Source organism: Capricornis sumatraensis, chromosome 2 (assembly GCF_032405125.1).
Source record: "Capricornis sumatraensis isolate serow.1 chromosome 2, serow.2, whole genome shotgun sequence".
In the NCBI taxonomy this organism is placed as follows: domain Eukaryota; kingdom Metazoa; phylum Chordata; class Mammalia; order Artiodactyla; family Bovidae; genus Capricornis; species Capricornis sumatraensis.
The window spans coordinates 221,297,407-221,325,318 of record NC_091070.1 but is presented as its reverse complement, the minus strand read 5'-3'; the positions used below and the strand labels follow the sequence as shown (position 1 = coordinate 221,325,318).

Sequence of the window (27,912 nt, the reverse complement as noted above, 5' to 3'; positions counted from 1 at the left end):
ATGGCTCGTTCCCCCCGCATGGTTCCCTACAGCACACCATGCCCTCCACACGTGGAGAGGAAAAAGAATGATGAGCAGTATCTTCCCCCAAGAACACGAACAAGCGTGCCCCGCGCGAGGACGTGGAGCCACCCACAGCCCTCCCTCATCATCACCACCCGTCTTCCTCCGCCCCGTCGTCTCCAACGGCCTTGCTGCTTGCCCCACCCGCCCCCTCCGGAGAAGAGGGAGAAGGAGAAGGAGGAAAAGGAGAAGAACGGCGACGGGAGCGGCGTGGCAGAGCGAGTGGGAAGGTGGCCTCACGCTGGGGGAAATCCGTGCAAAAGCGAGAAAGATACTGGCTGATCTCGCTTCTCTGTGCCATGGGAAGGAGGCAAGAGGACAGCAAGGGTGTGAGCCCCTGGGCGATAAAGCACAAAGCGGTAGGGTCCTGGGATGGGATGGGGAAGCGGGAGGTGGGAGGGGTGCAAGAGGCTAAGGAAGAAAGCGGGGTCAGGGCCGTTCTTTCCTAGTAAGGATCGACGGGATCAACGCTTCAGCTACGTATGGGAAACACGTGGACCGTGGAACCCCCATCGTCCCGGAAGGCAAGCATAATGTCCAGGACGGGAGAGCAAACAGACACACCCGTCCCACACCGAGAAGGAAAGCGACAGTCATCCTCCTCCAGGAGGGAAACCTTTTTTATACCTTGACTTATAGCGCGTTTTAAGCCCTGGAATTGGAAAGACGACTGTATGAGTCAATTATTGTATATAAAATAGAGAAAGAGAATAAAAGCAACAAAAAAAATAACAAAATGAACACAAAATTAGTAAAAAATAAATAAATAAATAAATAAAAGGAAACAAACAAACAAACAAAAAAACCAGAAAACCCCCCCAAAAAAAACAAAGAAAGCAACGACAACAACAACAACAACTATCAAAACAAATGGAAGAAGGAAAAGGAAGGGCGAAAGGCAATGGAGACATAAAAGGAGCTGAAGCAATGAATCCAAAGTTGCAGCAAGACTATGCCTTTCGGAATGAGCTCGCTTTGGGGCTTGGCCAACGGCCCTGAAGGGAGAAAAGCACATGTGCCCCTCTCCCGGCAGCTTTTGGTGCCAGGACCCTGAACGCTAGGAGAGTGTCCAGTGAGAAAGCACAGAAATCGGAGTGGACCTCACTGGAGAGCAAAGTTGAGGCAAGGGTTTCTTGTTGTGTGGGGAGGGGCTGTCCTCTGGCAGGGGTCTGGGGTGGGGAGACCCCTAAAGGGGGGAGGGTAGGTGGGCAGACATATGTTTGCACAAGTGTGTTAGGATGTGAATGGTGAGCCCACGGCATTCCTCTGCAGCGCGCATTTGTGTGCTGAACTTGGAAGGCCCACAGTGAATCTCTAGCGGGCAAGGCTGGAAGGCCCAACGGCCCCGAATCATTTGCATCCGGAACCCTTTGGTCCCGGGGGGCCAGGTCGGAAGTGCGTGCGGGGCTTCGTCACGGGGAATTCCCCGAGAAAAGTGTCGGTGGTTGGATGGCGGGAGTGGGAGTGGGCAGGCCCTCGGCCGCCTCGGCGAATGAGGAGCTTGCACGTGCGGGGGTGGGGCTGTGGGAAAGCCCCCGAAGGACCGAGGGGGCGGGGCCAAGGCCCTTTTTGGAGACGACGGTGTGAGGGAAGGAGGCATCGGCGTGCAGCTGCAGGTAGGAGATGGAAACCCTCGTGGGCCTTGTTTGCAGAGCCCCGGGGGCTGCTTCTGAGCACGGGGGAGGTGCGTGTCCGGCTCCCTTCAACGTCTTAGCCGGAGGGCAAGGTTGTCGGGCCAGCGCCGCTGGTGCGGATGCCCTTCGGGGACCCTCTGTCCCCGAGGGGCCGTCGCCGACAGTCGGGCGCCCCCAGCGGGGTGACTTGGCTCCTGGGTCAGTGGGGCTGGCGCCTGGCCAGAAAGTCGCCCTGAGTTGGAGGGGGCCGTGGGGGGCGGGCGCTGGGCTTCAGAATCTGGGGAACACCTGCTACGTGAATGCGGCGCTGCAGTGTCTGAGCCACACGCCGCCCCTGGCCAGCTGGCTGGTGTCCCGGCAGCACGCCACCCTCTGTGCGGCCGGCAGCCCCTGCACGCTCTGTGCCATGCGAGCTCACGTGACCCGAGCCCTCCTTCACGCGGGAGAGGTGATCCGGCCCCGCAAGGACCTGCTGGCGGGCTTCCACAGACACCAGCAGGAAGATGCCCACGAGTTTCTGATGTTCACTCTGAATGGCATGCAGCAAGGGTGCCTGAGTGCACCCCAGCCGTCGGGCCACGCCTCCGAGGACACCAGCGTCGTCCGTCAGATCTTCGGCGGGACGTGGAGGTCTCGGATCCAGTGTCTCCACTGCCTCGGTGTCTCGGACACGTTCGACCCTTATCTGGACGTCAGCCTGGATATCACGGTGGCTCAGAGTGTGGAGCAAGCTCTGAGAGAGCTGGTGAAGCCCGAGAAGCTGGAGGCGGAAAATGCCTATGACTGTGGCGTTTGTCTCCGGAAGGTGCCTGCCACCAAGAGGTTGACTTTGCACAGCACGTCCCAGGTCCTGGTGCTGGTGCTGAAGCGGTTCACACAGCTGAGCGGGGCCAAAAGGGCTCAGGAGGTGCGCTATCCCCAGTGCCTGGACGTGCAGCCCTACACGTCTGAGGGGAAGGCAGGGCCACTGGGCTACGTGCTCTATGCCGTGCTGGTGCACTCCGGGTGGAGCTGTGAGCGAGGACACTACTTTTGTTACGTCCGAGCGGGCAACGGCCAGTGGTATAAGATGGACGATGCCAAGGTGACCGCCTGTGACGAGACTGCTGCCCTGAGCCAGAGCGCCTACGTCCTGTTCTACGCCCGGGAGGGTGCGTGGGAAGGGGGCGCTGGGCGAGGGGCAGCGGCCCCCCTCGGGGCTGACCCCACAGACCCCGGGCAGCCTGCAGGAGACGCCAGCGGCAGAGCTCCTGGGTCGCAGGAGTCCCCGGGGGACACAGAGGCCGAAGGGATGAGCTTAGAGCAGTGGAGACGCCTGCAAGAACACCACCGACCGAAGCCGGCCTTGGAGCTGCGCAAGATCCAGGCTGCCCTGCCTGCCGGCGCAGTCGTGATTCACCGGTCCAGACACGGAGATGGGAGAAACCGCCCGCCGCCCGCACAGGAGCACCACCGGCTCGACCGGCCCAGCACGGACAGCCCGCTTCCGGGGCCGACGGACGTCGGCCACGGCCCTCGCGCCAGCGGGAGGGCCAGAGCGACCAAGGGGAGGAACAAGAAGCCGCGGCCATCTCTGGGGCTGTGGCGGTAGGCCGGCTCTGACGCACGTGCGTGCAGACGCCCAGGCACACTCTGCGTGCGGCACGCCCTGGGCGACGCAGCAAGAGGGCCGCCGAGGAGCGAGTTCCTCTCTGGCGGTGAGGACGATGCGGCCTCCTGGGCAAAGGCGGGGCCTGGAGTGAGCCCGGGGTCTCGGTGTTCCCTGGGAACGGGTTCGTTCCTGAGCGGCTCAGCCCTCGAGGGCTGGCTCTGCTGGGAAGTCGCCGGAGCGAATGGGGTGCGTGAGCGGGTCTGAGCACGGTGCGAGGGCCTGCCACTTCTGCGAGGGTGGGAGAGTCCTGTCTGGTTGGGACTCTGGGTGTGGCTTTGCCTTTCTTCCCCCGTCTCCAGTCCCTGGCCGCACCGCCGGCCTCTGGTGAGTGACGCGGCCTGGAGACGCCTCACAGAACGCTCACAGCCGGCCGAGCAAGGAGACGATCTCCGGAGCCCTTCGGCGGGGAGGTGCAGGGAAGAGCAGGTGCAGGTCCACGCACCGTGTGCTTCCGGCCGGCCAGGCTCTCGAAAATGCCCCAAACGTCGAGCAGCGTCCGGGGGGAAGATGGGCCAGCAGTCTTTATGGGTGGCTGCCCTCGGGAGGCCTCGTGCTACTAGGCAGAGTGTCCGGCAGGAATGAGGCGGGGATCCGTGCGTCCCCGGCAGGACGCTGGTCCGCACAGTTCCCTGGGGCTCCATTTCCGGTGCAAGGAGCATGCTGGAGAAGCGCCGAGTGCCAAACAGGAGGAGCGATCCACGATGCCATGAGCACCACCACCGGCACCGCCAGCACCGACACGAAGGCCGAGGGGAGAAAGGCGAGCCAGCTAGTCCCAAAGAAACCTCTCCACCAGCAGTGCACCGGGGCCTAGGTGGAGATCCGTCGCGCAGCGTTCATTTCTGAAAGCAAAGGTCCTCCCCGCCCTGAGGAAAGACCCGAGCCTACCCTAGGTTGGGATAGCAAGACAACTGGACTTCCGACTCAGCCCGGCCTGCCTGGCAGTCCGTTGTCTCTTCCAGCTGGGCCCGGGACAAACGCCGCTGGACGCGAGGAGATGCGGCCGGCCTCCAAAGTGCCCGGGGCGGTGGGGAACCTGTCCTCCCCTGGCTGCTTTCTCGACTGCCTCGTGATTCCCGTGACCCGGTGGAGGGGCGCCTGAGGACCCTTATCGATCACCTCTCGCGTTTCATTTCTGTTTCTTGGCTGACGGCTGCGAACCCCAAACCCTCCAGCAAAGGGCAGACCGGGAATGTGCGGTTTAACATCTCAGACCTCGAGGGACAACTCTGGCTGCTGACTGGGCCAGTCGGCCTGGCAAGGAACAGAGAACGTTCCGATGGCTCGTTCCCCCCGCATGGTTCCCTACAGCACACCATGCCCTCCACACGTGGAGAGGAAAAAGAATGATGAGCAGTATCTTCCCCCAAGAACACGAACAAGCGTGCCCCGCGCGAGGACGTGGAGCCACCCACAGTCCTCCCTCATCATCACCACCCGTCTTCCTCTGCCCCGTCGTCTCCAACGGCCTTGCTGCTTGCCCCACCCGCCCCCTCCGGAGAAGAGGGAGAAGGAGAAGGAGGAAAAGGAGAAGAACGGCGACGGGAGCGGCGTGGCAGAGCGAGTGGGAAGGTGGCCTCACGCTGGGGGAAATCCGTGCAAAAGCGAGAAAGATACTGGCTGATCTCGCTTCTCTGTGCCATGGGAAGGAGGCAAGAGGACAGCAAGGGTGTGAGCCCCTGGGCGATAAAGCACAAAGCGGTAGGGTCCTGGGATGGGATGGGGAAGCGGGAGGTGGGAGGGGTGCAAGAGGCTAAGGAAGAAAGCGGGGTCAGGGCCGTTCTTTCCTAGTAAGGATCGACGGGATCAACGCTTCAGCTACGTATGGGAAACACGCGGACCGTGAAACCCCCATCGTCCCGGAAGGCAAGCATAATGTCCAGGACGGGAGAGCAAACAGACACACCCGTCCCACACCGAGAAGGAAAGCGACAGTCATCCTCCTCCAGGAGGGAAACCTTCTTTATACCTTGACTTATAGCGCGTTTTAAGCCCTGGAATTGGAAAGACGACTGTATGAGTCAATTATTGTATATAAAATAGAGAAAGAGAATAAAAGCAACAAAAAAAATAACAAAATGAACACAAAATTAGTAAAAAAAAATAAATAAATAAAAAAAAGGAAACAAACAAACAAACAAAAAAACCAGAAAACCCCCCCAAAAAAAACAAAGAAAGCAACGACAACAACAACAACAACTATCAAAACAAATGGAAGAAGGAAAAGGAAGGGCGAAAGGCAATGGAGACATAAAAGGAGCTGAAGCAATGAATCCAAAGTTGCAGCAAGACTATGCCTTTCGGAATGAGCTTGCTTTGGGGCTTGGCCAACGGCCCTGAAGGGAGAAAAGCATATGTGCCCCTCTCCCGGCAGCTTTTGGTTCTAGGACCCTGAACGCTGGAGAGTGTCCAGTGAGAAAGCATAGAAATCGGAGTGGACCTCACTGGAGAGCAAAGTTGAGGCAAGTGTTTCTTGTTGTCTGTGCAGGGGTTGTCCTCTGGCAGGGGTCTGGGGTGGGGAGACCCCTAAAGGGGAGAGGGTAGGTGGGCAGACATATGTTTCCAGAAGTGTGTTAGAATGTGAATGGTGCGCCCTCGGAATTCCCCTGCATGCATGCATTCATTCATTTCGTTTCAGTTTGTAGTAACTAGTATTCCTCTCTTGACAACCCTGTGGACTGCCACTTGGCAGGCTTCCGTATCCTTAGCACAGTCTCAGAGTTTTCAGTCTAATATCCTTGGTGTTGTTGGCTCCATCCTTTGATCTCATCGTCTATTGTCTTCTTTTCCTGCCTCAATCTTTCCCAACATCAGGGTCTTTTCAAATTAGTCATTTCTTTTCATCAGATTTCCACATTATGGGAGTTTCACCTTCAGTATCAGTCCTTCCAGTAAGCATCCAGGACTGATTTCCTTTAGGATGGACTGGTTTTACCTCTTTGCAGCCAAGGTACTCTCAAGAGTCTTCTCCAACACCACAGTTTTCAAGCATCAGTTCTTCGGTTCTCAGCTTTCTTTGTAGTCCATTTCTCTCATTCATACATGCCTATTGGGCAAACCATAGCCTTAACTCAAAGAACCTTGTTGGCAAATACTGTCTCTGCTTTTTCATATGCTGTGTTGGTTAGTCATACCTCTTTTTCCAAGGAGCAAGCATCTTTTAATTTCATGGCTACAGTCACTGTCTGCAATGATTTTGAAGCTCCATAACAATATAAGCTGAGTTCTTTGCCACAGCAGCAAGGAGACTTTGAGGCAGAAACCCCCATGTAAGCCATTTCTGGCTCACAGACTGTGAGGAGTTTAATAGGCAAGGTTTAAGAGTGCAGTTTGGAGTAATGCTGTCAGAGAGGAACAGAAAGCACGGTCTACCAGGAACCAGGAACTGACCCTACCCCCGAGCACCATCCCCTACCAGCCTCCCTCCAGACACAACGCCCACATTCCCAGCCTCACCTGGCGGCTCACTGCTGCCCCCATGTCTCTGTGTGAGGGCCGCCTGCTCTCAGACGTGCTTCTCCTAGAATTGTGCAGGCCCAGCGCCTTCCCTTCAGCCTGGTCACCGCAGCAAGGCCTTTTAGAGCCTCCTGACCAGGGACTCCAAGCCCTCCCTCACAACGCCCTTTTTTATTTTCTGTAGAGCTCTTGTTCTTTTCCTTCCCGTCTGGTTTCCATACTTTTCTCTTTCCTCACTCCAGACCGAGAGCTTCTTGAAAGGCAGGGGCCACTGGTCATTTTCAGCACTGTCCTCGGTACCACTGAGTCACCTGGCATAGAGTGAGTACTCACAGCCTGGGTGCTGACTAAATAAACGGGGGGATCCTGGGGCTCCCCTACCCCTTCTGTCCGGGTCAGTTTCTTGAGATGATCACTCTTACTAGGAAGCGCATGCTGTTTCTGACGCGGGAGCATGGCCACAATGACCTCCGCCCTCCTTTTTCTCTCTCCAGTTGCTCCAGCAAAGCTCAGCCAGCAACCCCGACCTGGTGCCTCCTGGTGGCCCGCGCTAGCATTGTAGGACTAACCGGACCCTTCATTCGAGTCTTCAAGGTGGAGGCTCTCCAGAGTTCCAGAGGTGAAAGTGTGCTTCAGGCAGGCTTCCAGGGCTGTGGAAAGACCCAGGGATCGCCTTCTGATTTTTCATTTCCTCTCCTCTCTTTGGCGTTTAGTTCGTTCGTGTTGCATCCTCGGCTCACACGGGACAATAATTTCCTCTTACTTTCAGATGAGAACCTCTAGAACCCAGCTAGGGCTGGTCTCCTTTCTGGAACCCTGACTCTGAGTCTACAACTGTGCCCTCTCCTGCTCACCACAAGCCCTTGTTCCTTCAGCTCCTCTCTCGTCTGGGGGGCCTCTGTGAGTGGAAAGCATTTTTCCAAGCTCTCAGAACACAGGGGTCAAAGGTGGCGAACCAAGGTCGACAGATTTCCCAAGCGTACTGAGGGAACCCTTGGGGGGTCCAATAGCAAGCCCACAATGTTTAGGAAAGGAAAGCAAGTCCTTCTGTCCTGTAGCACCGTCTATACTGGGGAATGGGGTGTGTGCTCAGCCTGGGTTTAAAAGCCTGGAAAAGTGGACTGTGGGACTGAGCCAGTGTTCACTGGAGAACACTGTGGAGAGGGCCCACACCCAGGCAGGACTCAGGGAACGTGGAGAGTCCCCCTCGCGCTTTGGACTTCTGAACGCATCACCCATTGCCAGGAGCGGGGTGTGCAGGCCCCTGATCCATGGCAGAGCTGCCTCCAGCCCTTCCTGCGCTCCCAGCACTGACACTGTGTTCTCTTCCTTTACCATCTCCCATCGTCCCCCACCATGGACCCTACTTCTGTTTGTGCCTGCTTGTGTGAGCATGAAAATGCACAGAGAATAATGGCCCAAATGGGGCCGGGTTGGTAGAGTTCACCAGGAACTTAGGGTCTCTCACTTCCAAAGCAAGCATGAAGGATAGGACTGCGAACTGGCTTAGGGAGCTGGGGTCCTCACCTTCCTACTGGCCTCTGCTCACATACTGTGTTCCGGACAAGTCTGCCTCTTTCTAGGCTTTAGTTTTCAAATTGTACCGAGAGGGCTTGGATAAGAAGCTGCATAAGCGCAGGCACAGGCAAACGTGTCCTCTGACTCCAGCAACAATAGGAGGGTCGTTGGCACGAGTGGTCTCAGGAGGCCTGTGCTCCTGATGTGCGCAGAGGCAGGCGAGCTTGTAGCAGGATGGCCAGGACACCTGTCCTGTCCCAGCACCAGCCAGAGGGCATGTGCAGGCCCGGGGACAGTGAGCGCACCTGTGTCCCGCCTCCCTGCACAGGCACCAACACTGGACCAAGGGCTCTGCTCAGAAGGTGAATTCTTTCGGATACCCCACCTGCAGCCTCTAAAAGGCACACATTTTCTGGAGCCCTAAGGACAGATAATTCACATGGAAGTGGTTCCCAGCAAGTAAATGGAATGTGGAAGGGGTGTTTGCCGTGTATACGCTCAGGCTATGAAAACACGCCCCGTGATGTGCCATACATTTCCCCTTTACGACCGAGTGAAATAAGCCCAAGGAACATACCTGTGTTTGAACGCACATGTTGATGATGGAAAATCCACAAATTAAAGGTTGCTGGTCCCAGAATCTCTGACTAGAGGAAAATCAATAAGAAGAATCACTTGCTATTTGAAAATGATTTTTGTTTTATTTTTATGAGCTATTAAATGAAGAGAGCTTGCCAGGTGGTGCTAATGGTAACAACTGAGAGTGTTAGCAGCCTCAGTAGGGAGGCCAGGGGCCCCAAAGCAGCAGGAAGAAATAAGCTGCAAGTGACAGCTGGTTCTGTGAACCTAACTTTTCTCAGACCTTGAGCTAAACAATGCGTTTTTCTTAGGAATCTTTTTCTTCAGCTATGCTAATGAAACTATGTACTTGCTTTGGTATCCCACTTTCTTCAAATCGGTTCTGCCTAAGACTAACTTTTGTCTCAAACCTTGGGCTGATAATGGCTCAACAAATCAGTATTCATGTCAATTGTTTTATGGCTGGGGATGACACACCTTGTGCCATTCTATCTCAAAAATGCTTATTGTGGGAGAGGGGCCTGGTGAAACTCCCTCAGCCTTGAAGCGTCTCTCTGCCTGAGATGAAGTCTGCCCAAACCCATGTCCATTGAGTCGATGATGCCATCCAACCATCACATCCTCTGTCGTCCCCTCCTGCCCTCAATCTATCTTTCCCAGCATCAGGGTCTTTGCAAATGAGTCAGCTCTTCGCATCAGGTGGCCAAAGTATTGGAGTTTCAGCGTCAGCATCAGTCCTTCCAGTGGATATTCAGGACTGATTTCCTTAAGGATGGACTGGTTGGATCTCCTTGCAGTCCAAGGGACTCTCAAGAGTCTTCTCTCTCAGGACTATGTACCTAGTAGCCATGGGGATAAGATGTCTTTGACTGAACTGGCCTCCCAGAATGACAAACATGAGATTCCATATCAAGATTTTGCATTGCCAAAAAGATTGTAATGCTCCCCTATACAGTCAGTCACCTTTGTAAGCTTTACGGAATCCATTGGTGTAGGCTGCAGTGTCTGACCAGCTGACTTCTGGTTATGAATCATGGCTGTAACCTGACTGTGTCTCCCTTTAACACTTCCCAGGCTAGGTTTAAGGAATTGGGGGATGAGTACACTTAAGGTAGATAAGGTTTCCACAGAAGTCGGTCGGGGTCCTTGGCTAAGAGGAGGCTCTGGCTTTGGCCTGCCAGTGTAATAAACTGCACTCCACTATCTGCATGCCAAAGCCTATGACTGTGTGGATCACAATAAACTGTGGAAAATTCTGAAGGAGATGGGAATACCAGACCACTTGCCCTGCCCTTGAGACACCTGTAGAACAGGTGCAACAGTTAGAACTGGACATGGAAAAACAGACTGGTTCCAAATAGGAAAAGGAGTATGTCAAGGCTGTATATTGTCACCCTGCTTATTTAACTTATATGCAGAGTACATCATGAGAAACGCTGAGCTGGAAGAACCACAAGCTCGAATCAAGATTGCCGGGAGAAATATCAATCACCTCAGATATGCAGATGACACCACCCTCATGGCAGAAAGTGAAGAACTAAAGAGCTTCTTGATGAAACTGAAAGAGGAGAGTGAAAAAGTTGGCTTAAAGCTCAACGTTCAGAAAACTAAGATCATGGCATCTGGTCCCATCACTTCATGGCAAATAGATGGGGAAACAGTGGAAACAGGGTCAGATTTTATTTTTTTGGGCTCCAAAATCACTGCAGATGGTGACTGCAGCCATGAAATTAAAATATGCTTACTCCTGGAAGGAAAGTTATGACCAACCTAGACAGTATTATTAAAAAGCAGAGACATTACTTTGTCAACAAAGGTCCATCTAGTCAAGGCTATGGTTTTTCCAGTGGTCATGTATGGAGGTGAGAGTTGGGCTATAAAGAAAGCTGAGTGCCGAAGAATTGATGCTTTTGAACTGTGGTGTTGTAGAAGGCTCTTGAGAGTCCCTTGGACGGCAAGGAGATCCAACCAGTCCATCCTAAATGAGATCAGTCCTGGGTGCTCATTGGATGGACTGATGTTCATGCTGAAATGCCAATACTTTGGCCACCTGATGCAAAGAGGTGAGTCATTTGAAAAGACCCTGATGCAGGGAATGATTCAGGGCATCAGGAAAGGGGGACGACAGAGGATGTGATGGTTGGATGGCATCACCAACTCAATGGATATGGGTTTGGGTAGACTCGGGAGTTGGTTATGGACAGGGAGGCCTGATATGCTGCGATTCATGGGGTCACAAAGAGTCGGACACGACTGAGCGACTGAACTGAACTGACTATCTGCATTGTCCTTCTGAGTGAGTTTGTTTCCCAGAACGCGTGGCTACAGCTGATTCGCTAAATGAGGGAGAAGCACAGTTGGATTCCCTGCCTGACACGCTCCAAGGTGTGCCAGCTGTATCCCATTGCTTCAGATGGCTATTGATCCTTGGAATTAACTCTGGCCTCCTATTCTCAAATGGCGAAAAGCCATAGATTTTCCACTTCCACCTTCTGTTTCAGTTATTTGTGATTGTGATCAAGGCTGTATAGTAGTTTAGAAAATTCTATTCCAAGCAGAGCAGCTGTCCTCTGTGTCTAATGGGTTAAACATCCAGTGGAGAATCTGATGGTGGAAATTGGGGGCTCTTTTCTAGGAATTGAAATGGATATGGTCACTGTGGCACAGAATAGAGGCATCTCCCCCCCCCCCCCCCACGAAGACCTAAAAGCCAGATGACACTCTTATTCTTCAAGCATGGCTCCAAGGAGTCGGGCACACCCTAGGCATGAGAGCAGGCACGGCTGGATCAGAGCGTCACAAGTGCCATCTGCAGATAGGCTGAGCACTGAGATTTTCCGTGACTTAGCATTCATGAACAGTACGAAAAAGCAAAAAGATATGACACTGAAAACCCGCTCAGGTCAGTGGGAGTCCCGTGTACTACTGGAGAAGAGTGGAGAAATAGCTCCAGAATGAATGAAGAGGCTGAGCCAAAGTGGAACCGGCTCCCAGCTGTGGAGGCGTCTCGTGGTGAAAGTAAAGTTGGATGCTGTAAAGAACGATACTGCATAGGAACCTGTAATGTTAGGTCCATGAATCAAGGTACATTGGAAGTGGTCAAACAGGAGATAGCAACAGTGAACATCAACATTTTAATCAGTGAACTAAAATGGATGGGAATGGACGAATTTAATTCAGATGACCATTATATTTATTACCGTGGGCAAGAATCCCTTAGAAGAAACGGAGTAGTCCTCAAGGTCAACAAAAGAGTCTGAAATGCAGTACTTGGGTGCAATCTCAAAAATGACAGAATGATCTCGGTTCATTTCCAAGGCACACCATTCAGCATCAAAATAATTCAAGTCTGTGCCCCAACCACTAATGCTGGAGAAGAACAACACCTTCTAGAATTAACAACAAAAAAAAAATGTTCTTTTCATCATAGGGGTTGTTGTTCAGTCGCTCAGTCGTGTCTGACTCTTTTGTGACCCGATGGACTGAAGTACAGACTCTCTGTCCTTCAACATTGCCCAGAGTTTGCTCAAACTCATGTCCATTGAGTCAGTGATGCCATCCAACTGTCTCATCCTCCGCCATCCCCTCCTCCTCCTGCCCTCAGTCTGTCCCAGCATCAGGGTCTTTTCTAATGAGCCAGCTCTCCACATCAGGTGCCCTCAGTCCTTCCCAGCATCAGGGTCTTCTCTAATGAGCCAGCTCTCCACATCAGGTGCCCTCAGTCCTTCCCAGCATCAGGGTCTTCTCTAATGAGCCAGCTCTCCGCATCAGGTGCCCTCAGTCCTTCCCAGCATCAGGGTCTTCTCTAATGAGCCAGCTCTCCACATCAGGTGCCCTCAGTCCTTCCCAGCATCAGGGTCTTCTCTAATGAGCCAGCTCTCCACATCAGGTGCCCTCAGCCTGTCCCAGCATCAGGGTCTTCTCTAATGAGCCAGCCATCCACATCAGGGCCAGAGCACTGGAGGTTCAGTTTTAGCATCAGTCCTTCCCATGAACATTCCGGGTTGATTTCCTGTCAGGTTGGCTGGTTTCATGTCCTTGCTGTCCAGGGGACTCTCGAGAGTCTCCTCCAGCACAACAGTTCCAAGGCGTCAGTTCTTTTGTGCTCAGTCTATTTTATTGTCCAACTCTCACATCCATACACGACTCCTGGAAAAACCACCGATTTGACTCTATGGACCTTTGTAGGCAAAGTCTCTCTGCTTTTTAATATGCTGTCTAGGTTCATCCTAGCTTTTCTTCTAAGGAGCAAGCATCTTTTAACTTCATGGCTGCAGTCAACAAACTACAGTGATTTGGGAAACCAAGAAAATCAAGTCTGTTACTGTGTCTGTTTTCCATTCTATTTGCCATGAAGTGATGGGACCGGATGCCATGATCTTCATTTTTATTTTTATGTTGAGCTTTAAACCAGCTTTTTCACTCTCTTCTTTCCCCTTCATCAGGAGAGTCTTTTGTTCCTCTTTGCTTTCTGCCATAAGGGTGGTGTCATCTCCATATCTGAGGTTATCAATATTTCTCCCAGCAATCTTGATTCCAGCTTGCGATTCATCCAGCCTAGCATTTCGCATGATGTATTCTGCATATAAGTTAAATAAGCAGGGTGACAATATACAGCCTTGACATACTCCTTTCCCAAGTTTGAACCGGTCAGTTGGTTCCCTTTAATGTTCTAACTGTTGCTTCTTGACCCGCATACAGGTTTCTCAGTAGGCAGGTAATGTGATCTGGTATTCCCATCTCTCGAAGAATTTTCCACAGTTTGTTGTGATCCACACAGTCGAAGCCTTTAGCATAGTCAAGGAAGCAGAAGTAGATGTCTTTCTGGAACTCTCTTGCTTTTTCTATGATCCAACGGATGTTGGAAATTTGATCTCTGGTTTCTCTGCCTTTTCCAAATCCAGCTTGAACATCTGGAAGTTCTTGGTTCACATACTGTTGAGCCTGGCTTGGAGAATTTTGAGCATTACTTTGCTAGCATGTGAAATAAGTGCCATTGTGCAGTAAGTTTGAACATTCTTTGGCATTGCCCTTCTTTGGGATTGGAATGAAAACTGACTTTTTCTAGTCCTGCGGCCACTGCTGAGTTTTCCAAATTTGGGGGGGGCATATTGAGTGCAGCACTTTCACAGCATCATCTTTTAGGATTTGAAATAGCTCAGTTGGAATTCCATCACCTCCACTAGCTTTGTTTGTAGTGACTGGAATGCAAAAGTAGGAAGTCAAGAGATACCTGGAGTAACAGGCACGTTTGGTCTTGGAACACAAAATGGAGCAAGGCAAAAGCTAACAGAGTTTTGCCAAGAGAACATGCTGGTCATAGCAAACACCGTCTTCCAACAACACAAGAGATGGCTACACATGGACATCACCAGATTGTCAGTACCAAAATCAGATTGAAGGGGACGACCGAGAATGAGATGCCTGGATGGCATCACGGACTTGATGGACGTGAGTCTGAGTGAACTCCGGGAGATGGTAACGGACAGGGAGCGATTCATGGGGTCGCAAAGAGTCGGACACGACTGAGCGACTGAAATGAACTGAACTGAACTGATATTCTTTGCATCCAAAGATGGAAAAGCTCTGTACAGTCAGCAAAAACAAGACCAGGAGTTATCTATGGCTCAGATAATGAGCTCATTATTGCAAAATTCAAACTTTAATTGAAGAAAGTAGGGAAAACCATTAGGCCATTCAGGTATGATGTAATCAAATCCCTATGGTTATATAGTGGAGGAGACAAATAAATTCAAGGGATTTAGGTCTGATAGAGTGTCTGAAGAACTACGGATGGAAGTTCATAAAATTTTACAGGAGGCAGTGACCAAAACCATCCCCCAAAGAAAGAAATGGTTGTCAGAGGAGGCCTTACAAAGAGCTGAGAAAAGAAGAGACGTGAAAGGCAAAAGAGAAAAGGAGGGATATACCCATCTGAATGCAGAGTTCCAAAGAATAGAAAGGAGAGATAAGAAAATCTTCTTAACTGAACAACGCAAAGAAATAGAGAAAAGCAATAGAATGAGAAAGACTAGAGAGCTCGTTGAGAAAACTGGAGATGTGCACAATGTGATAGTTGCCAAGCTAAAGTTTATTCGGGGCAGAATGAGGCCTGCAGCCCGGGAGGCAGTGCCTCAGCTTACTCTGAGAGTCTGCTCCAGAAGGCAGTGGGGGAAGGTGAATATATAAGATGTTGGTGAATGGGGAGTTCAGTGCAATCAAGCGCTTATTTTACAAAAGGGTTTCTGCTGGTCACGATGTCACCAAGAAGGGATTTAGTGATTTTCTAGATATGAAGAAATGTAAGAACTGAGATCAAGAAATCAGTTCCTGAAAATATCTGACTATCTAACAGGCCTGTTCCGCCAGTTTCCCTGGAGCAGGGTGCCTGCTTCTCCACCCTGAATCCCCCTCAGCAGATGCTGAAGGTCGGCAGCCTCAGCAGCACAGGGTTCCGTCTCCCCTGAGACAGCTGGCAAATCCCCTGCTGCGGGTCAGTCCCTGGCGAGTGCTCTTTACAAGTGCGGATTGTAGCTGACAGTGATGTCATGTGGAAGTAGTTGAGAAAATATTGAAAAGGTAAAACTGAGCTGTATTAAAACGCACTGTTAGGTTTGTCAACCGTGAATTGGCACTTGCAATGGTCACTTGCCTTCTGCCTCTGCAAGGATTAAATAATGTGCTGCTGCAGCTGCTGATTTTCAACACCCCCTGAAAGGAGTTCAGGGTGGAGAGCAGAAATGAAGCCCTCTCTGCTGTGGGAAAAGCTGGTGGAACAAGTCTTCAGATAGATATTTTCAGGAGTCAAGTTTATAAGGCCAATTCTTTATCTCCTGGTATCTAGAAAAGTGCTAAAATCCTTCATGGTGGTTGAGTCGGCAGGTTTTATATTTTAAGGAATCAGAATGTATTATACGTTTGCTTTCCCATTGAGAAATGGAATGTTTCCTGCCATAATGAAGAAGGAATTCATAGGGCCTGGACTCCATCTTAGGCCTGTTCATGCTGGTCATGCTCAGCACCTTTCCAATGGACTCTGAACTCTGGGTTTAATGCCTATGAAAGCAACAACAGAAGGAAAAGACCCCCTCCAGACAGGGGAACCGTGAGGATCCTATCTAGGTTACTCATCACCTAAGAGAAAACATACACTATCAGCCCTTCCTCCAGACAGGCCATAAAATCTTCTGTATTGGAGTGTTACCTCGGGCTTATTGATATTTGGCTTATTGTTTGACTCTTTGAGGACATGAGCACATAGCACGTGAATGATGGGGTTATTGGGATCGTATTTTCCTTGGTTTATGTACGTCTCAAGGAATTTGGGGTGGTGGGTTCAGACACGTACACATGGGGTATAAAAGATTTTCACAAATGCTGGTCGGGGTCCTCGGCTAAGAGGAGACTCTGCCTTGGGCCCGCCGGTGTAGTCAACTGCACTCCAGTATCTGCATGGTCCCGAGTGAGTTTGTTTCCCGGAATGAGTGGCTACAACAATATCAGTAACAGATGACTTCACAGTCATCAGCGCTGCAGCCGCCAGGAAAGCTGAGCTGGTGACGCCCCGAGGGGACTCGGGAGGGAGAGGCTAGCTGCCCTTTGGCAGCCTTCAGACTGCAGCTGTGCCCCATGGCGACCCCCGAGGGAACTCAAGATGGGAAAATGCGGTAGGATAGAGATGGGTCCCAGGCTGGACACCTGGTGATTGTCACGGGGAGTCAAGTTGAAGATTTGCTCTCACCCAGACACTCCAAGGACAAAGCTAGTGGCAAACACTGAGCTCTGCTGAGGTAAAGAGATATAGTGCCCACTCCTTAAGAGGACATCTCTGTCCACGCATGTGCAGGAAGGCTTGTTGAGGGTCAGAAAGGGAGGGGAGTCCCGCACCATAAGTGTGGACATACACCTACTGGCCTGTGTGGTGGAATCCATATTAGCAAAAATGTGCACAAGCATCTTAGGGTCGAAGGACCAGCCAGGTGTGAGAAAAGAAACAAGATAATTGGCCAAATGTGAACAAGGCCCCATATAAGGGCACTCCTGTGTAAGCGCTTTAAGTCAGCTCCTGACTGCGCTCCCCGTTCAGCACACCCGTGCCCCTCTCCCAGTCTGTGTTGCCGTCGTGCTTCTGACGTAATCAATTACTTCTCTGCGTGCTCTCCTGTATGTTGCGCTGTGTCTCTATATAAAATCTTTGCACCTGCTCTGCAGTCTTTCCTTCCTTGAAACACTTTTGCTTTCAAATGGAGTAAGACTCAAGGAACTTAGCCTGTAGCCTCTAGCCACTGGTAGACTGGCAGCTAGGTTCATTTCCTAGATGGGGAAATAAGATCCTACTTCAAGACCAAGACTGTGCCCCCCAGTGCAGGGGTCCGGGGTTCCATCCCTGGTCAGGGAATTAGGTCCCACATGCCACAACTAAAATGTCCCACGTGCCACAGCCAAGTCCTGGCACAGCCAAATAAATAAATAAAGACTGCTATTCCTTTCAAAGCAAAACCACAGGGTCCTGTCCCCAAACAGCTGAGATGCATATCAAAGGAATGATTTCAGTGAGCCCAGCCTCTTGCATCTTCCCACACATAGAAAAGTGCTAAATTCATTCACTTGAGATATCTGGCTTTCTTTTAATTAACAATAATCGCTGATGTTCTGACTACTTGCCCTTTGTGCAAAACTTCTACATAACCTGGTTCCCCCCTCACCCCAGAGCAGTTCCCTCGGGTTTTCTTGAGGTGCTCTCTCCCTGTTTTGAAATCCTAAAAATTCCTGCTGAATAAAACATAACTCTAAACTTTTAGGTTGGGCATAATTTTTAAGCCAGCACTTTACTGTCTTTAAGGGAATAAAATTATTTGTAATATATGTAATATATACTTCTTTGGGGCTTCTGTGGTGGCTCAGATCGTAACAAAATCCACCTGCCAATGCAAGAGACTTGGGTTTGATCCCCGGGTCAGGAAGATCCCCTGGAGAAGGAAATGGCAACCCACTCCAGGATTCTTGCCTGGGAAATCTCACGGACAGAGGTCTCAAGGGGTCAGACACAACTGAGTGACGTTACAACAACAACATCTGCAACAACAACGACATCTGCTTAAACTTGCTTATGTCCTATCTGTCACGTTATCTGTCCACGGAGAAGGTTTTCTGTAGACCTGAGAAGATGTGTATTCTGGTTCCATTGGGTGGAATGTTCTCTATATGTCTCTCAATTTAATTTGGTCTAAAGTTTGGTTTAATTCCAACATGTCATTCTTGATTTTCTGTTTGGAGGATCTATGCATTGCTGAGAGTGAGATGTTGAAACCCCCTGCATTTTTGTAATGTTGCCTATTTTTTTTCCTATAGATCTGTTATTGTTTGCTTAAAATACTTGGGTGGCCCAATGTTGTTTCATATGTTTGCATATGTAGGAGTGTGTGTATGTATACTTTTTGATGTATTAACCCTTTGTCATACAATGGCCTCCTTGATGTTTGTATCGTTTTTTCTTAAAGTCTATTTTGTCTAATATAAGAATTACGACGCCCCCTTTCTTTCTGTTTTCATTCCTGTGAAATACCTTCATCTATCCCCTCGCTTTGAGCCTTTGTGTATCCCTAAAGCTGAAGTGAGTTTCTTGTAGACAGCATATAGTCGGGTCTTTCTTTTGTAAGCATCTGTGTCCTTTTATTGGTGCACCCACTCTGGTTGCATTTAGACTGGGTGTGGATGTGTGAGAACCGACTCCTGCCATCTGAGTGATGCTTTCTGGTTGTTGTTTGTCTCCACTGATTCCTCTTCCCTTCGTTTCTGACTTTGTAAATTGGTGGCTCTTCATCGGGGTATTGTTTCCCCTTTCTATATTTCCTGCATCCACTCTAGATTTTTACTGTGGTTACCATGAAGCTTACAGTAAAATGTATACCTAAAGCCGTTTCTCTTGTGCTGATTGCAGCCGGTCTTTATTAGCCAAATAAGCGGCCCCCGTTCACCTCTTCCTCTGTAAGGCTTTGATGGTCCCGTTCCCTCTTTTATGCTGTGTTTGGTAAGAAGGTGGATTAGCTGTAGTTACTCTTAGTCATCCTTTCCTTGAGCCTTTATACTTGAAGTTGTTCACATAGCCCTCTTCTAAGTAATCGGAATTAACTAAATCTGAGTACATATTTTTACCTTGCCTAGTGTGTTATATACTTTTGTGTGTGTTCGTGTGTTACTTTGCATCATTTTTATTCTCTTGAACTTCTTCAGCTTCTTTGCAAGGCAGGTCTGGTGGTGACGAACTCCCTCAGCCTTTTTTAGGAAAGCCTTTATTTTCCCTTCATATTTGAAGGATAAGTTTGGTAAATAGAGTTTTCCTGGTTGGCAATTTTATTGCTCTGCCCTCTGAATATTCCATTTTGCTCTCTCCTGGCCTGTAGTTTTCTTCTGAGAAATCCCCTGATAGCCTCGCGGGGCTTCCTGTGTCAGTTACAGTCATCCTTGTAAGTAAATCAGACATTCCTATTTTAGATAGGAAAATTTAATCAGTATTTTGTAACAACAGTAAGGAAAGTTGTCGTGGTCTGGGCGCTGGTTGGAAAAGAATTTCCTGACATGAGACAGAGTGAGATGGAAGTAAAGTTTATTCGAGTGGGAGACACTATTAGAGGGCCATCTCAAGAGAGAACCGTCTTTGAACAGGGGCCCTTAGTCCAATTTTATATCCAGGCTACAGGGAGCAGGATAGGGGTCTTGCGGGTCATTTGCTGATTGGATGAGAAGGGGAGGGTGGGGAGTAAGGCAAAGACCTTCTCCCTATGGGCCAGGAGGGGAGACAGGTTATACTGCTCAGGAGGACCTGAAATCCATTAGTAGGTACACCATGGAGGAGGGAAGGACGGTCAGGGCGGGTCCTCCGTTCCTGCGTTCCCTTCCCCTTGGTCTTCTCTGCTCTTCTGTCCTTGGGTCTCCACCTTCCTCCCTCTCTTTGTTTTTAGGGCCCATTCTTTGGCCCCGTTTGATTCCCTGCTCACGTCTAACTATCTACCTATTTCTCTTCTCAGGCATTTGGGAATCTGGCCTCAGGGGAAAAGGGGACGATGACCACTCTGGCTTCTTCAGGCTGTAGGGGCATCGTGGGGCTCTAGGTTCCCTTTGCCTGCTCTCTGCCAGGGTGCCTTTACGGAAGGAGATGAGAGTCCATGGAATGATAAGGCGGCTTGTTTCAGCGTTGTCTGGGTGTTGGCCAGGGAATATTCTTGTCAAACTATCAGTTGGAGATTTGTTGTATTCTAGAAGAAGCAAACTTAACAAGAAAGCTAAAGATACATGGCCCAAAGATTGAGAGAAGCAGAAAAGCTCCCGAGGAGCTGGGGGAGAGCCAGGATCAGACATTGGGCCGCGAGGTTAGTGACTCTCTAGGTGCAAGAAGAGGCGAGAAGCTGGGCTCATAAAAACCTTTACCTGAAAACACCCGACTCTCTGCAGGCCGGTTCTTCTGGGTTTTTCCCAGAGCACAGAGTGCCTTATTTCTGATCTCCACCCTGAACTCCTTTCAAGGTCAGCAGCTTGTAGTGGTCATGATGTAATCTTTGTAGAGACAGCTGGCAAGTGCCAACTTCCAGTCAGCAGGGTCCCTCCATAGCCACAGATTTGACCATGCTTTGGGGGCATCTCACGGCCCTTGTGTCCCGGATCTAATGAAGATTCCATTGACAGGCCACTGTGTGCTGTTACTAGACCAGGCCTTGCAAGTAGCAAAAGTCTCAGGGCCATACCTGTCATACTAGCCTCTTGGCCCAGGAGAATATTCCCTCTTGTTGCTTCTTTCCATATCTAGAGTTACATTATTACAATCATTGATCTCATCAGTTCAGTTCAGTTCAGTCGCTCAGTCGTGTCCAACTCTTTGCGACCCCATGAATTGCAGTTCGCCGGGCCTCCCTATCCATCACCAACTCCCGGAGTTCACCCAGACTCAAACGTCCATCGGGTTAGTGATGCCATCCAGCAATCTCATCCTCTGTCATCCCTTTCTCCTCCTGCCTCCAATCCCTCCCAGCATCAGAGTCTTTTCCAACGAGTCAACTCTTCACGTGAGGTGGCCAAGCATCATTCCTTCGAAAGAACACCCAGGACTGATCTCCTTTAGAATGGACTGGTTGGATCTCCTTGCAGTCCAAGGGACTCTCAAGAGTCTTCTCCAACACCACAGTTCAAACGCATTAGGAACTGCATATCAGCAAGTTATCATGTCAGTCATTCATTTAGTAATGTAAGAAACAATCTTCTGAAACAAGCAACATGGAAAATCATATAGCTAGCAGGTATTAGTAAGGTCACAATCAAGAATTTAAGTCAAGAAATTTCATTAGGTAGAGCCCAGTATACCCCAGGTCATCTGACACAGTTAAGTGATTATAGCCAGATATAATCTCCTGGTTGTACACCATGGAGGATCTGACCTTTATCCAAAGATGGTTACGAGATAAGCTTTAGAAACAAACTTAGAGTGTCCTTGTCAATAACTTAATTAATTAAGCCTTTTAGCAATATAACAATGAGGAACTATCTCAGAAGTGAGTCGTGGTAAACACAGACCTCAACTAACAAAACTAGAACTTAATATTCAGTGAAATATGTATTTTTTGTCATTGTGAGAGCATTAACCCTGTAGCCAGGGAAGGCTTTAACCCATCAACTAAAAATGAGGTTTGTCAGGGAGCTGGGAAAAGCCAGGCACCTGCCTTGGATTTCCCATAGCCCTGACTCTTTGATTTACAGCTACTGTTCATGTATTTTTAATTCTCCATTTTAGGAGTAGACTGTTGCCATGTTTTAAGGACATCAGAATAGCAAAAGTCTCACAGTGAGGGGTTATTTTTTTGTGGAAACAGGATGAGCTTTTACATGTTCCATAATCTTAAATAGTGCTTATCTACTTTACCAAAGTAACAAAAGATTTTAAAAACAAATGTAAACCACTTAAAGGCAAAGAAATTCATAATCTGTTTTTGAAAGCTTCAGTCTAAGAAAACTTTGTTCTCTTAACATAGAGAGTAGACTAAACCCCAGCCTGGTACCAGCTTACCAGATAACAAACAAACAAAATGTGTTTATCGTTTAATCTTAGAAGTCTTTTCCATAAATCTTGAAGTAGCAGTATTCTTGCAAAGGCATCAGTATGAGACCATAGAAGGCATGCTTAAAATCTGATTAAATTGCAATCGACAAAGTACCCTGGTCATTGCTGTGATATGTAACACTTTAATATGATAACTAGAATTGTAACTGGCAACATTTTACCAGGACATATCAGATTTTCATGAATTTCGCATACCTTCTAGGATATCCATATTAGTAACATCAACCATACAATATAAACTGACAAGATTCATTACTTTTCCAACAATGCTTCCCATGTAATTTAACATGTCAAATGAACTCAGGTAGTTTAATATCTCTCTTTCGGATGTCTCAGGGGCCCTGCGAAGCACCCCAAAGTTAGCTAGAAGTCAATGATTTAGGAAATGTTTTCAATAAATATCAAATGGGTTTATAACACTCAGTCGGATTGGATCATATCGGTCACTATGAAACAATAGTTACTCACTTAGCCAAAGTTCACAAAAGATTTCAAAGGTAAACATAGATCACTTCAGAGATAAAGAAACTTAAAATCCATTATCAAAGGCAGTTAAACGTCTCAAGAAAACTTGTAATTATGCACAAAACATCTCATGCCCAGGGTCTCTCCTGAGCCCACCGCTTCCTCCCCCAGGTCAGAGGAGAACACGGGGGACCACAGCAGGCCTCTCAGGGTCTGTGACCTCGGGAGGCATGTCTGAGGGTCTGGGGGTCAGACAGAGCCTGCATCAGAGGGGCTGAGGGGCCGGCTCCTCTCCTGCGGCCCAGCTGTGGATTCTGCAGGCTCACTTTCTACTCCTCGCGGTGACCAAGAATCTACAGCTTCCCAGGGAGGCCCTTCCATATTTTAACAAGAGTAGTAAAGGGTCCTTCCTGTCGTTGTGTGTTTTATTTGCCATCAGAGCTTTGAACAAGCAGTGACGCACTCCGTCAAGCCCTCATGTAATTGTAGACGCTTCTAAGAAGGGTTCAAGATACAACTTAAAAAAAAAAAAAAAAAAAGGTCCTAGGCAATTGAACCACTTGAGCTGTGACATAAAATCATGTCCTTTAATCTAGTTTATTCATTGTGGATATCACTCCAAAATAATACTTTAAATCTCATAGTGGTCTTTTTGCCCTTATTTCTGAAGGTCTTTGCTGGTGGGCCCCATGTGTCTGAGGAGATCGGTATGTGAACATGAAACAGCATCATCTCCAGTCTGGTGAACGTTGCCATTCTCCTCTTCTCTGCAAGGGAAACACCACCTCGGCTCACCCCCAGCTATTTTGCACTGTCAGGAATAGAGGCCAAAAAAGCCCCGGTGCTGTACTCATAAGTGTAACTAGATCCCTTAGAAACCAGCCCAGCTAATCGCCACCCTCAGGAGCTCTGACACCTTGCTACTCAAAGTGCAGCCCGGGATCTGCAGGAACTGGCATTTCCTGGGAGCCTGTGAAAAACGCAGAGCCCCAGGCCTGCCCCATCCGCTGCCTCCAAGGCCGTGAGCATCCTTCACTTTACTGAGAGGAAGGGAAGCCTGCAGACCCTGATGCAAAGCCCGAAGCTTTACCTTTCTCAGCAATTGTGAGAGCGCGTGTCATCCTTCCACCATTTTCTTTTTTTTTCTTAATTGATGCATAGCTGACCTATCCCTTCATATTCATTTTGGATGCACAACATAATGACTCACTATTTGTATATATTGTGACACTATCGCCATGATAAGCCCATCTCACGTCCCTCATCTCACACTGTGACATCTTCTGTGTGTGTGTGATGAGGACTTTTTAGATCCACTCTTTTAGCAACTTTCAAATACAGAAAATAATTTTTTTAAATAGTATTATTAGCTATAGTTGCCATGCTACACATGATGATCCCAGGAGTTACTTTCCTGTAATTGGAAGTTTGTGCCTTTTGACCACCTTCACGTACTCCTCACACCCACAGCCCACCTTCTGCAAACACCGATCTGTGCCCTGGATTGAGGACCTTGGTGCTTTGCTTTTTATTTATTTATTTTTAAGACGCCACATGTAAGTGAGCTCACCCTTTTCCTGTGCGCCTGTAAGACTAGCGCAGGTCTTAGTAGGTCCTGGACCTGTTACCCTCTCAACCGTCCATGCGGAGTCTTGGCTGCTGTGTGAGAATGATCACTCAGCGGATGGTGAACTCGGGAAGATGGGAATGTGATCTCCTCCCACTGCCTGTCGTGGGGCAGATCCTCCCAGGCCTGGTGTGTGGCTCTGGGGCACTTCCCTCCACATCAGTAAAGTGTGTGGTCATTCAGTAATGACTCTTTCCAACAATCGTGATAACGGACATCACCTTTGATAAACATTTCATAAATTAGAGCAACTGTTGTTTGGAAACACACGTCCAGACTTGAATCTCTCCCTTTGAAATGTCAAACATCTGGCAGGAAAACAACTCCCTAGGAGACTTTCCCCCAGATTTTAGTCACAGAGTCAACAAACCATGAAAACTTCACATGCCCTATAGGCCTTTACAGAAGGTTGCTTTTACATTAATTAAACCACAGGAGGGGGTTTGAACCTGCCCTAATCTTAGGTGATGCAGAACTGACTTCTGTAACTCAGGGAATATTAATTGTGCTCTTGGAATCTATGGACAGATAGGAATGAGAATTCACTCATATGAAAAGCCACAAGCAAAGATCTTAACCCTTTCTCAAATTTTAATTGCAGGTATGGCTGGGAGAGTTTTGCCCTGTATAGTTCCCATTTCAGAGATTGTTGAAAGCTTTGAATAAAGTGAAATTCCCATGGGGAGGACCCCTTGTGTTTCTAGAGTCCAAGTTTCAACCTGATTGATTAGTCCCCCCGGAGGGCCCTGGGGTGAGGGAATTAAAGCCAGCTGATTATCAATCACTTTCCAGTGTCAGCATTTACCGGAGGATAAAGGCCACCATAAGTTAGCTTCTCCGTTGTCCAAGCATGGCTAGTTCTAGACCTTCAGAGACAACGCTTGGTCCTCTGGCTGCAGTGCTTTAGGACCCAGGAAACTATGTGGCCAAGCGCACGGCTATGTGGTTTTGGTGGCTAGTCTCTGAGCTCTGTAGCTGGAGAAAGATCTCAGAAATTATGCAGATTATTTTATGTGTGTACCAAGCAGCTGTCACTTTTAACTCTTTTATCCACAGCCTAATCTTGAATCTCAAGTTCAGTACAAGGAATGTTCAACCAAATATCTTGGAGCAAATGGAACAGGCTGGGAGTAAGCCTAAAGATTAATAGATGTCTGAGCTGATGAACGTTAGCAATTACCTCGTCCAGTCTCCAAATCCTCCGAAGATGTGTGGCATCTCCAGATCATCGCAGAGCCAGGCCCCTCCCAGCACACCCCTGTCACTCATCCTTCAACCATCCTTTCAACAGTGACCGAGAATCAATGTGTCAGGAGCCAGGAAAGAACCACGAGCAAGACACAGCCCTGCTCTCCCAGAGTTTTCCGTCCAGCAGGAGATTACATAAGAACAGGCAATCTGATGAATGTGACAGAGGGGGAATGCAGGTGCTCGGGGAGCTGGCGGAAGGGTTAGGAAGACGCCCCTGAACAAGGAGGGTGGAACATGAAGATGAAATGGTGGGAGCTGGTGGAACAAGGGGTAGGGAGAGGAGCCCCCCAGGCAGGAGGAGCGGCATATATACAGCCTTGACTCAGGGGGAAACGTACGGTGCCAGGCACTCAGAGAAGCCCAGGATGGCAGGGAGATTAGCGTGAGGAGAAACACAGGGCTCACTCATGGAAGGTCCTGGCATCGAGGGTCTGGTGGGAGTGAGAAACTACTGAAATTTTAAAGGGGGATTTGGGTTTTTATTTTCTTAGTTACATTTTCTACTGTAGGAAGGATAGGTTGGAAGGAATGCAGAGAGACCCTTTGGGGGCAGGGGGGCAGGCAGAGATGGAAAATTTGACAAATCAAGGCAGAAAAGGCTGGGAGATTCAATGAAGGGGTGACATTTGAGACAGAAAGTAGAGTAAACATCACTCTGAGAACTCGATTCAGCTTGACCATTCTCCTGAGAGGATTTCCTGGTGGCTCAGATGGTAAAGAATCCACCTGCGATGAGGGAGACCCAGGTTCGATCTCTGGGTTGGGAAGATCTCCTGGAGGAGGGCCTGGCAACCCACTCCAGTATTATTCTTGCCAGGAGAATCCCCAGGAACAGAAGAGCGTGCAGGGCTACAGTCCATGGGGTCACAAAGAGACACAACTTAGCAACTGAGTAGCAACTGAGTACACAGGCGCAGTGTTCATTCTGGTGAGATTACTGAGAGCGATGTAACCAGCTGGACATCTACCCACAGGAGGTTTGTTCCAAAGAACAAAATGCACAATGTAACATGAACTAAATTCACAGTAATTTGTAATGTGAACAAAATTCACAATGTTTCTAATGTATAGCCCTCAGCATATGCTTTAAAAACAAACAAATAAACAAAAAGCCCTACCATATTTCTAGAGTGGAGGTGGGCAAACTTCTATAAAGATCCAGAGAGTAAATATTTTAGCTTTGCCATATGACATCTGTTGGATCCACTCAGCTCAGTCATTGTATCCAAGAAGCACCACAGATAAGAAGGACATGAAGAGCCTGTTTCAAGAAAATACTACTTAGAGACAATGAAATCTGGATGAATATGAGTATAATGAATAGAATTTTCATGCTGCAAATATTATCTGTAAGAATTATTTTCAACCATTTAAAGGTATGAAAACCGTTTTCAGCTTTCAGGCCCTACCAGCACAAGCTGGGAGTGGGATTTGGTCCCTGGGACGTAAGATGCAGTGGCCTATTCTATCCATTTATAGCGGATGCTCCCACGCTTAGGGACCACCATTCCCAACAGTGATTGAGCTATGTGCTGTAACTATGAAACCTATACTCAGAAAACAAAACCCGAATTACCAAAAGCTGCCTGAGGTGTGAGGGGTTCAAGTCCTCCCCCGCGCCAGGATACTCCGCCCCCCGCCCCGCCTCCCACTCATGCGTGGCCGCCTTGTTACTGCCAAAATCTCGCCTTTCTCTGCCCACCAATGCTCAATTAAAAAATACGAGACGGAATTTTGGAGGAAGTAGACGGCTTTTCTCCTCAGCTGGCCAAGGGGAGCACACAGCAGGCTAGCCCCCCAGGAACAGGGCCCTGTCCCCTCCTGGGGGACCTGAGAGACTGTGCACAGCCTGGGTCTCCTGGGTCTGTCAGCCTACCACCTGCCTCCCGAAATGCAAACAGCTCTAAGGGGTGACTTGCTACAAGAGGGTACAGGGAGAGCAGAAAGGTGGTGCAGGATGGAGTGTACGCAGGATCCGGGGCCTCCTGGTTACAGACACACAGGTTAGAAACACCTCAAGTGAAACTAGGAGCGATTAACTCTGGCGCCCGGCCACGTTTCTTGTCTAGTCTTGGCTGTTTACTTTCCTTGTTCTCAGGGCAGGAAACACTGCATTTCTATTTTTGCTGCAACAAGCTCATCTGCCCGTCCCCAGCCTCCAGCAGGAAGGGAAGCTGTCCTGTCCGGTACCCCCTTTCCTGCTGCGCACTGGCGCCCATCGAGTTTTGAGCAGCAGTTACTTGCTGGGCACAGTTCCTCACCCATCAAGCCGTCAGTACCTACTGAGGCTCCCAGCGGGACAGAAGCTGCCTTTCCAGCCCCAGCCCTGGAGCTGGAGTCCAGCCCTGAGAGTCTGACTCTCTGACGGCTGAGGAGCAGCCGCGGCGGGCACTGCTCTGTGCTCCGCGCATCCACAGCGGGTCGGGCTCAGACCTGCCCTTCAGGCTCACCGCCAACAGCGTGGGTGACGGTGGCGTTTCAAATCACCAACCGTCTTATTTTGGCCGGGGAAAGAACGCCGTCTACAAAACCTTTATAAAGAACCTTTCTTCCGCCCAGG

At 49.3% G+C, this 27,912-nt stretch overlaps 1 protein-coding gene across 1 annotated transcript; it reads left to right on the top strand.

Annotated features, from left to right (window-relative positions):
- On the top strand, window positions 1–3,288 carry LOC138070878 (ubiquitin carboxyl-terminal hydrolase 17-like protein 6). The gene is made up of 2 exons (XM_068962195.1): window positions 1–293; window positions 1,716–3,288. Exons 1-2 carry the CDS (start codon window positions 1–3, stop codon window positions 3,286–3,288), a joined length of 1,866 nt encoding a protein of 621 aa, XP_068818296.1.
- The last annotated feature ends 24,624 nt before the right edge of the window (window positions 3,289–27,912 follow it).